Source organism: Rhipicephalus sanguineus, chromosome 3 (genome assembly GCF_013339695.2).
Source record: "Rhipicephalus sanguineus isolate Rsan-2018 chromosome 3, BIME_Rsan_1.4, whole genome shotgun sequence".
Taxonomy (NCBI): domain Eukaryota; kingdom Metazoa; phylum Arthropoda; class Arachnida; order Ixodida; family Ixodidae; genus Rhipicephalus; species Rhipicephalus sanguineus.
In genome coordinates this window covers 178,107,258-178,122,841 of record NC_051178.1, presented here as the reverse complement: position 1 = coordinate 178,122,841, position 15,584 = coordinate 178,107,258, and the positions used below count along the sequence as shown (strand labels likewise).

The following is a 15,584-nucleotide window of genomic DNA, read 5'->3' as shown; positions in this document are numbered from 1 at the left end:
CCCCGGCTGGCCCCTACCGCTACTGCCTCACCGCCATTGATCGGTACACTCGATGGCCCGAGGCATGGCCCCTCGAGGGAATCACCGCGGAAGACGTCGCCTCGGCCTTCTTCACCGGCTGGATTGCTCGTTTCGGCGCCCCCCCGCTGCGTAACCACCGACCAAGGACGACAGTTCGAGTCGCACCTTTTCAGGCTCCTCGGGCTGACCGTCAGTTTCGAACGCTTGAGGACCACCGATTACCACCCCTGCGCCAACGGAATGATCGAGCGTTTCCACCGACAACTCAAAGCAGCCATTATGTGCCACCCGGACTCAACCTGGCTCGAGGCCATCCCAGCCGTCATCCTCGGTCTTCGCGCCACCTTCAAGCCGGACATCCACGCTACACCAGCAGAGCTCGTCTACGGGGAACCACTCCGTCTCCCAGGTGAATTTCTCGCTGCACAGCCATCCAGCACTACGACGTCAGATCCCACCGATTTCGTCGCCCGGCTCTGACGCACCATCGCCGCCTTACGCCCGTCACCTGCAGCCCACCACTGCTAGCCTACACCTTTCGTCTTCAAGGAGCTAGCATCGTGCATGCACGCTTTCCTCCGCGACGACACTGTCCGCAGGCCTTTCCAGCCACCCTATGCCGGACCCTACCTGGTCGTCCATCGCGACAACAAAAGTTTCACTCTGCGCTGAACCGGAACGACGTCCGCGTCTCGATTGACCGGCTCAAGCCCGCATACATTGCTGGGAACGAACCGGGCAGCGCCACTCCATCCGCAGGCATAGATCCACAGCCGCCGACGTCGCAGCCCGCTCCGGTCACAACACGCTCTGGACGTCTGGTACGCCTCCCAGATTTCTACAGACCCTGAGGGCTCTGTACTCCGCGGGGGGGTGATGGGGCAACACACTGCGCACAAACTGGCACAGCCTCCGCCTTGTCACTATCTAGCCTGGTGTGACACGGCTTCATGCTACACCACGCCTCCGATAAGGGACAGCGCCACTGCAGCGTCACCAGAGGCTTACGTCACCGACGGTGGCTTTAAAACCAAGCTGCCAAGCTCGGAAGTAATGATTCCTTCGCTACCCGACTGAGCGCAGCGTCGGTATGCTTGCCCCGCTGCTGCTACTCCGTTAATAAACAGTTGTTACGTTTTATGTTGGGATGCGTCCTTCCATCGACACAGCATCCCACAACTCTAAACGCACGTATACAATACAGCAAGTGTAGCGCTGTTGTAACTATTCGCAATGCCCATAGACTGTCGCGCCGCCAAGCGGAATTCAGGAGCGTCCTCTCGAGGAGGGTTAGTAGACGACAAAATGGCAGCACTACGCAGTCGCTCCCTTGTTCAGCTGTGCTAGCCTCAGTGTTAACGCGTTGGCAAGAAAAGAACACTACGACTTTGCATGTTCCCTGCATCAATGACCAAACCGGGCCCTCCGTGACACAGGAAATCTGATTCGTTCTTGCGAGACGCGAAGTTTTCGTGAAAATACGTGGCAACTCGCACTTTCAATGCTATAGCCCACAGCGTACACATACTATCAGCTTCGCGAGGCTTTCTGTAGCCACGCAGGTTAGTTAAATGTTATCGTCTGACATAATCAGTTGAAGCTCACCCTGTTTTACTTGCATATAGCATTGGTCAGTGTTTCTTGTAGTGCATGAATCCCATAACACTGTACGCGGGAGGTCCCGCGGGCACGCGATGTGCTTTTGTATAACTCAGCGATCTCAAGCTGGCGATACTGCGATACCTCTATCCTTTGTCAGCAAAGCGCTGTTACGAATCGTGCGAGCGATGCGTCTGCTCGACGCCTTTCGTGGAGCGAACGCTTTCCACGCCGTCCTTCGGCAGTGTGTTGGTTTCATATTTCATAGCCAGCGCTGCGCCGCTTGTTTTTGTACGTTTGTTGGTAGGTGGCAGTACACTGCAAGCGATTTGCTTGTTGACCGGTCTGAGAGCAGAGTGTTCTTCACGCCCAGACACCCAGACGCCTCTCTAATTGTAAACGTGGTGACGCGGAGTGGTCGAAGTCGTTCGGCGGAGGAAATTCTTCAGATTGCTTTCAGCAGTGATGTTGAAAGAAACCATCTTGAGGACTAGGATTTTTCACTGGACGTTGAAGACTGTGAAAGCACCGAGAGTGACAGCGACGATGAACGATCAGCTGCTAACTCACGAGGAGCGAGTTGCACTTCACGTCCCCTCGTGCGTTAATGTTCTTTCACGCTCGTAAGTCACTTTGATTGTATTTAATGTATAATGTCCTAGAGCGAGATCAAAATAAAAGCATAGTTCCTCTTGTGCATTGCATGTATCAATTATTGTGGATATTATGGAGCGCCGCATGCCGCCAACACGCTCGAGCTCGACCAGCGAAGCGAAATGGTTATAACGATAGAACGTGCAGTCACGGCCGCAATGCACGCCTCTCGGCTAACTTCTTCGCTGTTGCGGAAGCATACGTGTGCATTCTTTTCGATATTCATGTTTCGATCGTGCTGATAGAACCTGCAACATGCAAGTGAAGTGAATTGCATGCACACGGCTAGAGTCTCAGCATGGCGGTGACACAAGCGCTACTGAATGGGATGTGAAATGCTTGTGTTCCGCTGAAGACGTAACTCCGCGTTCCCGACTGCGCAAGTAATGACGACGGCGTATTATGTTTGCAAACCATCACCACGTTAACCGTGCGGTCCCGTGTAGCAGCGCTGGCGCTACTCGCTGGCGGCCTACTACTGCGGCAAATCCGTCAGGCAGGCTCGGCACGTACAACCTCGGAGTGCCGTTCAGCTCATACGTAAGTTCTAGTTCATGCAGTTTTATGTAGCACGCACAGGATTTCGCAAAGCATCGTTATGCACGGTAACGGAGCTGAAATATAACCTTTCACACCGCAGCAAATAATTAGGTGTCGAGTACTTAGCACTTTCCATGGTTTAGGAAAGCATTTTAGTCTCATATCCATTTCAGCGCAGCTCATGACTTCATCCGGTGAAAGCAGCACGGGTCGTACGTCCGCACGTCCTATCTGTTCCTATGCTAACAAACGGCTTGACCCTCCTCCTGGCGCCATCTTGAAAAGCACGGAGCGCCACCTATAGTTCGTGGGCATTGCGAATACTGCATGCTTTTATTAGGCGACAACCCAAACGCACATCGTTTGTAGGAAACTCGTCGTTGCCGCGTTAACCCAACAAGCTACTTGCTGTATCTGTGCGCGGTCTGGAGCGAAGTGTGTATGAAAACACTACCACGGGAAATGCGCGCGTGTGGTACAGCAAGCGGCCCGGCAGAGACAGTACGAGCCGAATATGTAGGCAATGTGCTGCACGCAACTAGCCAGGAGACGCTCGGCTCCACGCGGCCGTACCGTGTTTCAATGAAACTTCGTCAGTTTTTGCTTAGTAGCAGATTGCGGTACAGACGTGTACACATGTATAACAGAAAGCCGATACTGCCCGTTTTGCCACTATGTCAGTCGCTGCGTATCCCAGACCCTGTAATAGTTTCGAAATGCTCCTTGGCGTCGCCACCACACGCTATCGGACGGTCGTGCGCTAGTGTGCCAAAATCTTTTCTGCACTTTGGCAATAATAAAGAAAAGGCTTTGTGGTGGGTACTTTACGCAATATTTGCTATGGCACTATTTATTTCCTTGTTGGCGGGGATGGTGCATGTCAGGAGATGCAAACTTGTACTGGGTGGTTAAAGCGTATTACCGTTTAGTGCGTAGTTATGCCGCGTTCCCGGCAGGTACGTAGTAACGAGCTTTCACTGTATATAGTATTGAAATCGTAGATAAACACACTTTATTGAGAATAGATTGTATTCTATGTACGCAAAGTTACAAAAGTGTAAATACATCGCTACATTGAGAATTTTGTTATATTGAGGATTAACTGTGTTTTAGTAGTTTCCAGCTTCAACTGTAGTACTTTTTATATTCCAAGGTTGGCAGTTTACAAACTTGCAATAATCGCCATGAGGTGCGTTGTTTTCATCATTGCAAGGAGAGATTGATGCACTCGTTTATAATAACTTTCTCCTCCATTTTAGGTATGCCTTTGTCACCCTGTCATCACAGGCTGCCTTCAACAAAGCCTTGCAGGAGATGCAGGGCTTTACTTTTCAAGATCACAAACTATTTATTGGCCTGCCTTCAAAGAGGGATGGCAGCAACCAAGCCCAACCTGTTCCCAAGACCAACACAGCTCCTGCCAATGCCCCTGCCACTGGCAGTAATAGTATGTGGTATTATGTGTCCTGCAGTACCTGGTCATGTTACATTTAATAATAGACAACTTCTTTAACCTACGAGGCAGCTTTCCTGTTTTGTGAGATTTTATTCACTGCGGCAGTGTGAACAATCTCCGTTGAAGTTATTACAGTAAAAGCTCGTTGATTCGAACTTAGAGTTACAGCAGAATCTCATTACAACAAACTTCACGGGACCGCCGAATTTAATTCATTATTCTGAAATATCGTAGTACTGAAAAATGATGTCGGTAATGTAACAGAACAGCGAAAAAAGCGTACCTTTGCAGGAGGTGCATGTGTTGGGGCGTAAACAATGAACGAAAACACTGGGCACTGAGTGGAAACAATTTACTGCTTAAGGGGAGATGCGGGTCGAAAAACACGAGTTTTCTAAAAAATTATCGATTTTTTGTTTTCGCCTGTTTGGTTAAGATTAGTACCTCTGCTGTTCTGAAAAAAAAAATCAATGTCGAGACTCAACTGGAAATGCTTTAAAATTGCGTCTAAAGAGCACAAGGTGACTGTCAAAAGGCCGAAAGTGTGTCATCTTCGAGCACCTTGCCGCTGATAATGCGCCGCCGCTCACCATTGTCGACCGCATGAGGCGAAGAGCTGAGTCTCACTCTTCAAATAACAACAGTTTCCCGCGCTGCTGCAGCGCAAGAAATAATAAAGAGAAGCACGCTTTTGCCGCCTTCTTCGAGCGCCGCGACTGGCTTTAAATCACGTGGTACGGATCGGGAGCCGCCATTGGCCGCTGCGCGCCTGTGTGTGCTGTGAAGCCTACTTGCAGGATCCGTGTCTCGTCGAGCAGCGCAGCTGAACAACGCTTTTCTCGAGTGCTTATCCGTTATGGATGAAGAAAGCCGTAGGAAGCGCGGTCACCGGCCTGTGAAGTTTCACGCGACGCACAAATTTCGAGGACGCCGGCGCAAATCAAAGCCGTACACTCAAACCACGAAAAGATCGTCTGCTGCCGCAAGGCTTAGTGGCAGTGACGCCGATGCGTCCGACGAGTTTGCCGCGGCATTCGAATATGTGTGTGCCTCCAGAAAAAGATCGGACTCTTCGAAGACGAAGAAAAATCGCAGGACGACGAGTCTTCGTTGATTGCTGATATGACAGCATTGAACATGTTGGTTTAATCGAGGGCACTCCAGTTTTGAACGTGTTCTGGAAGAGCTTGGCGTGCTCCCGTCTCATGATCTGGTTGCTCTTGGCACATCACGGGACAGCACACGCCAGAAAAAAAATGTCTCAAAAACTAACAGGAGAAGCAAGGGCCTGTCGGCGTGCGCTGAAGAAAAAATCTCTTGTCGAGGAGTCAGCTCGAAAGAGCCGTGAGGGCCAAACCTATGGTACTGGCGCATTTTAATGGCAGTGGCCACTACAAGGAGGATTGTTCTTTCTTGTGTACAAATTTCGTTGCATTCAATGACATCTTTGATAAATAAACATGCAATTTTGACTTTAAAACTCGTTTTTCTCAAAACACAAATTTTGCCATTTTTGTCAATGTGCCCCTCCTTTTTCGGGTACTTCTGGTGCTCAGATCTGCATGAAATTTTTCACAAAGTTTTTCCAATGTACGAGAAATGCAATTATCTTGTTTAAGTTTCGATATTCTTATTATAAAATAAAAAAAAAGTTGTGTAAACTTTCACTAGGGTAGGAGAAATATGAACTTCCAACGTTAAAATTTTTCACGTCTAGTACATATTTTGTATGGACTTCCTAATTAGTTATTTGCATTCCGCACTTTATTTGAAACATTATGAACTATCAATTGTAAAGAATTATTGAAGTTTAGGTCTGAAAAGAGGGGGGGCAAGATGCTTCAGTGTTTCACTTTGTCATGTTGCAGAACTAAAAGTATGCAACTTGCAAGAAAACTAATTATATATTTGAAATCAGCATAAAAAGTTCTATAAGCAGCTCAAGTTTCATTGCTCTAGGGTGAATATTAAAGAAAAAGTGTCTTCGAGTAGCATCTCCCCTTAAAAAAGTCGGTTAATCTTCTTCTGGCGAGTAGAAAGCAGGCGCTGGTGCATGTATGCCTCCACGTCCGCAACCTTCCTAAGGATGTCTTCGGGTACATCCTTGCAGCACCCGAGGTACGATCGGGTCTTCTCAAGGAACACCACAACATCCGAGCTGGAATATTCTTTTCCGTTGTCCCAGACTCTGCATCTCCAGCGTCGTCTTCGTCACTGCTACAGCAATCTTGCTCATGCACTCGACTCACGATTTCTTCGCAGGTGAGCTCTGCGGACGTAGCCGTTGCGTAGTCACTGTCTACGTAATCCTCGAAGGTTACCGCAGCGGGAGCTTCTCGGTAAGCTCATTCCAAAGCTCTGGGTCGAGCTCCACTTCGTCATCGCAGTCTCGTGGCATAGTCTTGCGGCGTAAGCGAAGCCTCAAGACCTGCCTTTCGCCAGCAGTTGCTAATGGTGCTTGCCTTGACGTTCCACCACGACCCTGTCAGCATTTCTGCGGCTTGACGGATGTTGACCTCCGTGGGCAGCTTCAGTCGTATGTTAATGAGAAGACGCTGCACAAGTCGCTTCTGAAATTCGGCCTTCACACATCTTATTATGCCCTGGTCTAAAGGTTCGAGCAAAGACGTACAATTCGGGGGCAGAAATTCAAGCTACACATTGCTCAAACGCACGTTCACCATATGTGCCGAGTGGTTATCAACGATTAGGAGAACCTTCTTTTGTTTCTTCTTCATTGTGGTTGTCGAACTGCAGCAGCCACTGCGTGAACAGTTCCCGCGTCATCCACGCTTTCTTATTTGCCCGATAGTCGCAAGGCAACGAGACAACGTTTTTCAAGAAGCGAGGCTTGGCGGACTTGCCAATAACAAGAGGCTTGAGTTTTTCCGTGCCTGTGGCGTTGCAGCAGAAGAGCACTGACACGCGAAGACGCAATATTTTTCCGCCCCTGCATTTTTCACCTTTAAAGTTCATTGTCTTATCAGGTAACAGCTGATAAAAGCACGCCATTTTGTTGGCGTTGAAAACGTCATCTGGACTGAACGACTCGACGATTTCCTGAAAGCGCTCGTTCTGCCAGGCAATCGCACTTTCGGCATCGGCCGCCTTTTCTTGCCCGCACGCGACTTGCCACATGATGCCATTCCTTTGCCGGAACCGATAGAGCCATCCGGCACTTGTGTCGAAGTTGGAGGTGCCCAAAGCGACCGCCAACTGTCGCGCCTTTTCTTGAATAATAGGGCCTGACAAGGTCACACCGTGTTGTCTGGCATCCTTAAACCATGTGAGGACGGCGTCGTCGACGGTTTGGTAGTTGCCCAGCCGCAAACGTTTTCTTGAGGGAGCCAGCTGTGATTCTCGATGTAATTTCACGATCTTCTCCCGATCCTTCAGTATCGTTGCCACTGTTGACGGCGCGATATCACGCTCCCTGCATATGTCCACTTGCTTTTTTCCAGCATTCAGCTCCGTCAGAATGTCCACTTTTTCCTTGAGCGAAAATTAGCGTCGCTTCTTTTTAACGCTGTGGCCAGGAGAACTCATTGCCAGAAAAGCGACCGCACAACACGATCTCAACTTCGCAGCTCCAAAGGACAGCAACTGGAAAGGGGTGAGAACAGCGGCAACAGCGGGACTAAGCCTACAACGTTGTTTGATTTGGTTTGACTAGTTTGACCAGTTGGTGACGCTCGCGTTGATGTCGACGCTGATGGGGCTGCACCTATTGAAGCGGGTTTCCGGGCTCATATCTGCTGCAGATGATGATAGGTGTAAGCTTCAGTGATTTCTGTACCAAAACATTCATGGAACTTCGTAATAACGAAGCATCTTGTTGATTTCGAGGTTAAATTACGTGCGTTAATCTGAAATATTCGGTATTCTGAAATTCGTAGTACTGAAAGTTTTTTACATTGGCAATATAGGCATTTTGGCGGGGATTTAAAAAAAAAAATCATTAATCTGGAAATTTCGTTAAGGGGAGATGGGGGGGGGGGGTCGAAGACACTTTTTCTTTAATATTCATCCTAGAGCAACGAAACTTGAACTATTTGTAGGTAATTTTATGCTGATTTCAAATATATAATTAGTTTTCTTGCAAGTTGCCTACTTTTTGTTCTGCATCATGACAAATGTGTAAAACATAAGCCTTTTAACCCCCCTTTTTCGATCCTTAAACTTCCATACATTTTGACAATTAATGGCTCATGTTGTTCCATTTGAACTGTAGAGTGCTGAAAACTATCCAGAAAGTGCATAGAAAATATTTACTAGACATGAAAAATTCAAACATGAAAAATTCATTATTTCCCACACCCCAGTAAATGATTACTTGCAAATTTTCTAATATGCTTAAATAATGTTGAGATTCAGAGGAGATAACTGCACTCCTCTCACCTTAGAGAAAATTTGGGCAAAATTTCATGCAGATCGGAGCTCCAGAAGTACTATAAACAAGAGGGGCACACTCAAAAAGTTGCCAAAAAGTGTGTTTTGAGAAAAACGAAGTTTAAAGTTAAAATTCGATGTTTATTTATGAAAGAGGTAACGAAATCTGATCGAAATTGCACACAAGAGATGTAAATTGTTCTTCTAGTAGCCACTGCCACTAAAATGAGCCAGCGCCATGAGTTTCTCCTTCACAGCTCTTTCGAGCATGGTAGCTATTGCACGAGCTCCCGCTGCCGTAGGTTCTGCTTGCAATCGGTCCGTCACTCGCCGCCCCTACGCTGGCCTCCTCGCTCGAAGCAACTCGCCGCAACGTATACGTAATCGAAGGAATACTTTCGGGGCACTCACTGTTCTCGCATAGTAGTTCCAGAAACGACGCCTTTGCGTTTGTAGCTGGTTCCCGGACGCGTATGCCCGAACGGTGACACGCTGGACACACTGCACCGATCACGAGTATGTTCAATGCTGTCGTGTCAGCGATCAAGGAAGACTCTCTCTACCGTGATCTTTCTTCGTCGTCGAAGAGTCCGATCTTCTCTTTGAGAGGCACTGACATACTCGAACGCCGCGGCAAACTCGTCCGAAGCATCACTGGCATCGCCGTCGCCGTTGGTAGGCCTTGCGGCAGCAGACGCACTTGCCGTTCGGTGAGTGTTTGGCTTCGATTTGCGCCGGCGTCCTCAAAATTTTGTTCACCGAGCGATACTTCACTGACCGGTGACTGCGCTTGCTACGGTTCTCTTTGTCCATGATGAAAATAAATACGCGAGAGAAACGTTGTTCAACTGCGTAGCTCGCTGAAACACCGACCCTGCAAGCAGGCTTCGCAACACGCAAGGCGCGCAGCGGCCAATGGCGGTCCCCGATCCGTACCACGTGATTCAAAAGTCAGTCGCAGCACTTGAAAAGTGCGGCAAAAGCATGCTTTCTTTATTATTTCTTGAGCGTCTGCAGCGCAGGAAACCGTGGTTATTTGGAAATCTCCTCATGCGATCTCCAATGGCGAGCGGCCGCGCGTTATCGGCCGCGAGGCGCTAGAAGACGTCACACTTTCGCTCAAGATTAACAGCCACCTTTGTGCTCTTTAGACACAATTTTAAGGCATTTCATGTTGAGTCTCGACTTGATTTTTATTTTCGGAACAGTAGAGATACTAATCTTAACGAGACAGGTGAAAACAAAAAATCGATAATTTTTGGAAAAACTTGCTTTTTTCGACCCGCATCTCCCCTTAATCTGATGTTCGTAGTAACGAGATTTTACTGTAATTCGAACTGATTCCCTGGTCCCGGCCCAGCCCTGTGTATTTCTATGGGCAAAAACTCCAAATAATTCGAACGCATCAGTATCCACAACAGTTAATTCGAACTGGGAGCGCCTGGTTTTCATCGCTCTTCGCAGAAGTCAGCCCCGAGTGATCACATTGTGTTGCAAAACCAAACTAGAGCTGTGCGAATAGCAAAATTTTTGGTGTGAAGCAAATTCGAATAATAAAGATTTTGAGTGCGAATCGAATCGAATAATTTTCGAACATTTCTCAAGTATTCTTCGAATACTTTGAAGTGAAATTACAGAAAAAAGCTGCAGAGAATTTTTAAGTATGTTCTTACAAGACAGGAACAATTACAAGTCACAAGCATGGTCAAAGAACAGATTTTTTCCTAAGGGAGGATGTGGCTTTCGTATCGCGAAAAATAAGAAAAAAGAAATCGATTTTCGAAAATGACACTTTCAGTTTGTGTAGTCCTTTTTCTGATTCCAAAATATCGTCACTGAAAACTACATATAAGTGCGGTAAAAAAATTGTTGTGCTTGCCGAGGTGGCGAGAATTACTGCGGAAATCGCAAAAAAAAAAAATGCGTTAAAAAAATATATAGTTCTGCAACGGCACAACCGGGCACCGCCATCCTGGGCTTGTCTGAAAGAGCATTTCTCAGTCTTCAAATTTCCCGCTCCAACTAGGTCCTCCATTCAGAAAAAAGCATACAAAAAGCAAACTTTTGAAGTTCTTTTCGAGGCCTTCGATTGGCTGCATCCACCATGTTGCCCCAGCACGCCTCGCCATTGGTCTGATCCTTGCTCCGGGATAGCGTCGTCTGCTCCTTGCACGTCGCGAGGTCATGGCTGTCAAAAATCGCGCTACTTAGTAACGCATTCGCACTTGTTCTGTGTTCACAGGTCGACGATCATTTAGAATATAATTACGCTTTAGTTTGGCAGCTGCAAGCAGAAGCTCAAGCATCAGATTACGATAGTGCGCCGCGCTTGTCACGAACATCACAGACATGCATCTCGGACAAGCTGTTCTGCTTATCAGCATTTCGCACCTCGTGACGAAGACCATCGCGGTACGACCCTTCGTACTCACGATCGAGCATGACGTACTTTGAATCATCGGGTACAGCGGCCACATAGATCGCGACTGAGCTTAGTGCTCTGAGTCGTGGCTAGGTCTAACTCCGCTCACGGCACCGATGTACGAGATGAATCCGAACTTTGCGGACAAGAACATCACGCTAGCAGACAAGCGAAAGCGAAGAAACCACAGTGCGTTTCGTCGCAAGCAACAAATCGGATCGCCCGCTGGTTCCTCAGAACCCCAGATGAGCATTTTACGCATCGGCAGCGGAGCCCCCGGCAAGCTCGTCGCGCAGCGACCGCTCGGGGCATCGGTGGAAGCGGCTAGCAGTTTCGCACTTCGGTGCTTCAAAACGCAAGACCAAGCACGCTGCACGCCGATTTAGCGTCTTTATACTTATTTTCCGTTATTATAAGCCGTGTTTTTATTTTCCGGAAGTTCGAATACTTCGAATAGTAAAATTTCAGTGCGAATCGAATCGAATAGCAAACACTATTCAAAAAATATTCGAAAGTTCGAATATTCGCACACCCCTAAACCAAACCAAAGCAAATTTACTACAGATTCAAAACAATGAAACAGCAGGATTTCTCAGTAGATGAGAATTCGGACGCTGCGCTGGAGCTCTTTGGCAAGCTGCAAACGATGCTCATGGAGGCACGACAGAAGAAACGCAAGCAAATGCAAATTACTGATTACTTTTAATTATGTTTGCGTTAACTCTGCCATGTAAATACAGTAATACAGTTGAACACGAATATATCAAACTCGAAGGGGATCGCGAATTAGTTCGATGTATGAAAAATTCAATATCAAAAAATACAGGCTCCGAGACCTTACCAGTGGCGGACGATCATCTACAATGGGCGCATTCGAGAATTGACAACTAATTCTGCATACACGATGCAACAGAATGTTTTATTTGTGTGAAAAAAATTGCTTATCTTGGCCTGCTCCTTCATCTTCGAAATGAAGTTGAAGACGCTGACCTCGATCTTATTGAGGCTGTCCAGGTGCAATAGTCGCTGCAACAGCGGCGAATCAAGCGGAACGCTGCTGCCACTTCAGCGGCGGAGTACGCGTGTGTAGCCGCTGCCTCGTCCGGACAATCTTCCTCGTCACTTGAGCTGTCGGCCTGGGCATCCTGGGTCCCTGTGATTGCAGCTACAATGTCCTCGTCAGCGAGGCTCGAAACAGCCTGAACATTGCAGTCCGCTTCCACGAAATCGTTGCAGCCTGCTTCCCGACTTGCCCAGCTCGACGTCCCACGCCTGCAGCCATTCTGTGAACAGTTGACGCGTCATCCATGCCTTGTTGTTCGAGGCGTAGCAAACGGGGAGCTGCTTAGAGTTCTTGAAACAGCGCGGTGCCCTTGCTTTTCTTATCACAGAGGGCTGGAGCTTCCGAGACCCAGCCATGTGGGCTGCCAGCAGAACGCTCACGCGGACTTTACTCATTTCGCCGCCGTGACACGTGCTACCCCGGACATCGAGTCTTGCTCGGCAGCATTTGCCAAAATAGACCGGTCTTGTCGGCGTTGAAGATTTCCGCGGGTGAAAACTTCGCGTAGATTTCTGGCCACTCTTTCGTCATCCACTGCTGATGTCCTGGCTGCTTACGGCTTCGCTTTCGCCAGAGATGGTTTTGCCAACGATGTTGTAGCGTTGCTTGAATCGGTGAAGCCACCCGCTGTTGTCGGCGAAATCGTCTTCACCGAGTGCGACGGCAAACCATTTGGCCTTTGCCAACAGCATTGGGCCATCCACAGGAATGTTCTTCGCGCGCACTTCTAAAAACTAGGCATAGAGTGCCTTTTCTACTTTCCTGTGGGCGGGAGTGTGCACACGACAGGCTCCCGACGTTCACTGCTCCGTCGCCTTTGCCTTGATATCTGCCTTGTTCTTCAACAAGGTGCTCATAGTGCTCCGTGGTATCCCGATGTCATCCGCCACCGTCGAACTTTTTTCGCCCGCCTCAACACGCTGTATGGCTTTCAACTTTGTCGCAAAGTCAAGGTTCTTGCGCTTCTTGATGCTGGCCATTGCTACATGAGAAGTCATCAATTCAAGCAGTCCGTAGCACCTTTGCACAGCACGCACGCAAAAGAGGAATGCGGTGGTATGCGAAAACTCACGGAAGTGGACTCCGCCAACAAAGCGCTCGCGATCAGTCGTGATGGCGGCGATGGCTATCCGGGCTACCTGGCTACCTGCGAGTGCAGCAGTGATGTATGAAAGGGCGCGAGCTGTGGTTGGCTGAGCAATTACGAAAGGCGTGGGCTGTGGTTGGCTGATCAAAACTCACAAAACAGCAACAAAAATGAAAGAAAGAAAAAGGCGGAAGAGGCTGCCGGCTCCTTCGTTCCTGCTCTCCGAGCTGACGGTAACGCAGAGAAAGCATAAGAAAGAGAGAGAGAGAAAAAAAAAAAAGCCGTTCCGCAAGTTGGAGAACGCGCCCAACAAAAGTACAGTCCGAGCCCTCTCGCCCTCACGTTTTCGAGCGTTTCGGGTGTCGGCGGAGGCGCGGTGCCGCGAAGGTCGCGGGGTGTAGCGAGTGCTGAAGCGCACCTTCCAACTCGCGCGGCGTTCAATATATCCGATGGCGGGTAAAAATACCGTTCGATATAAACGTGCGAATTTTTATACTTTTACAAAGGATTTTCAAGGGGATAATTTACGAGTTCAATATACGCCTTGTGCACCGCCTATAGAGGCGCCACTGATAGCCACCTAGCGGGCGCCGCTGACAGTATGTGCGGGAAGCCGAGCAGACGACAGCGCTTTGCACAGCTTTGCTGTGAGGAGATGAATGTAGTTCGCGGCTGCTATTTCCCCTTTGTGCGGGTGCCAGACAACTAATTCTGCACTGGCAGCTGCAGGAAAGGCGCGGGCCTCTACGAAAGTGGACTTGTGCACGATGTTTGTCATGAACGTGCACGTTAAAGAACCCAGGTGGTCGAAATTTCCGGAGCCCTCCACTACGGCGTCTCTCATAATCGTATCGTGGTTTTGGGACGTTAAACCCCAGATATTATTATTATTAGTGTATAAAAGCCAATGTACATTGCAAAATCCAATTGTAAATGGGTTTGCAATGTTTAGAATTATATCTGTGGCAGTAGTATTGATCTCCTTTGAATACTTCAACATTTTGTTGTGGATTCTACATGGCTGTAGCTCCCCAATATCTTCCTTTTGTTAAGTCTGTGTCACCATTTACAGATCCCGGCCATTCGTCAGACTCATCTCCAGTAGTGCTCTGCATTGCAAACTTTGCACCTGAAACAAAAATGGCAAGTTTACTTGAATAACGTTCTTCAGAATCTGGTAGTGCAGTTTGACAGCTCAGTTTCTTTTTCATTCTATTGCCTGTTTATGTACATGGGCACTGTGTATCTTACTTAAAATTAGGGCTCCGTAATTCGGATTATCCGATAAGCTCCGATTTTAAAAAAAGCATTTTCAACGTTCAAAGGGCATTTTCAAAGCTGACAATCATAATCGAAAGGAGTGCACTTCCATCAGCGGCAGCAACCTCGTAAGGTATGCTTGCATCTATTACAACAAGCTTTAAGGTTGTAATACGAACATACGTAAATGTTTCGTGTTCAAACCTTCCAGACATCTGAAATACATTTAGTGTGTTCACATGTTTTCGTGTTCAGATATCATTTAACTAAGATTTCGGAGTATTGAGGGTAATAATAATGATAAGCCCTTTACTTTTCATCAAGAAGGTGAGGGAGGCTGGGAGAAAAAGCTGAGAAGCAGCTTGACTAGTTCCTGCTCCCCCAAAAGTACACTTTGGCGAGCTTACAGCAGTGCACATCAACCACCTTATTAACTGTGTAAGTGAACAGGAAGTGAGAAAAAATGAAAGGACGGAAAAACAATCATCAGCAACAATGCAACGTAGTTTCATTGGAAATAACATTAATAAGAAGACATTGCAAAACTTATAATGCATAATTAAACAGCAAATTTTGGAGAATTGGAGATTTATGAGAAATAAACTCTGAAAAACACCCTCCGAATTAAAAAAAAATAAACTCCAAAAACACAGAGCCCTACTTAAAATGTTCAAGAAGATAGGCTGGAATGGAATTGGTACTGGTATTTTGGAGGTTTATGTAAGTGCAACTGAGCTCCCAAGAGTCCCATATGTACTGTCGTGAGCACTAAGGGAGGGAACACGCGAGCGCATGGCAAATAGCTGCGAACCCGACACTGGGCAATTTGTGTCAGCGGCTGACTGAAACAACGTGGAAAGGGCGCTACGGTGTCGCTAAACTCTGGCAACTCCCGGCTCGCTATTGCTGATAAAAAGCTGCAGCTGACTGCTGTTGACGCTTGTGACGAAAAGGCAGGAAAACGAAGCAGAGTGTGGCGACCGCTGTTTATCTGTTCATCCATTCGTTTGTGTGTTTGTGTGTGTGTGTGTAGTGGGAGTGACAACAGTGCATGGAAAAGCGTTGCCCTTTCCACCGTATTTTTAACAGCGCC

The 15,584-nt window shown here is 47.9% G+C and overlaps 1 protein-coding gene across 2 annotated transcripts in view; it reads left to right on the top strand.

The window, feature by feature from the left end:
• Positions 1 to 15,584, top strand: part of LOC119387737 (uncharacterized) — a 70,188-nt gene that overhangs the window by 44,016 nt on the left and 10,588 nt on the right. For both annotated transcript variants that reach the window (XM_037655232.2, XM_037655231.2), the window contains exons 15-16: positions 4,074 to 4,261; positions 14,304 to 14,374. In XM_037655232.2, the coding sequence (XP_037511160.1) occupies positions 4,074 to 4,261; positions 14,304 to 14,374 (259 nt within the window). The remainder of the gene's footprint in view (positions 1 to 4,073; positions 4,262 to 14,303; positions 14,375 to 15,584) is intronic.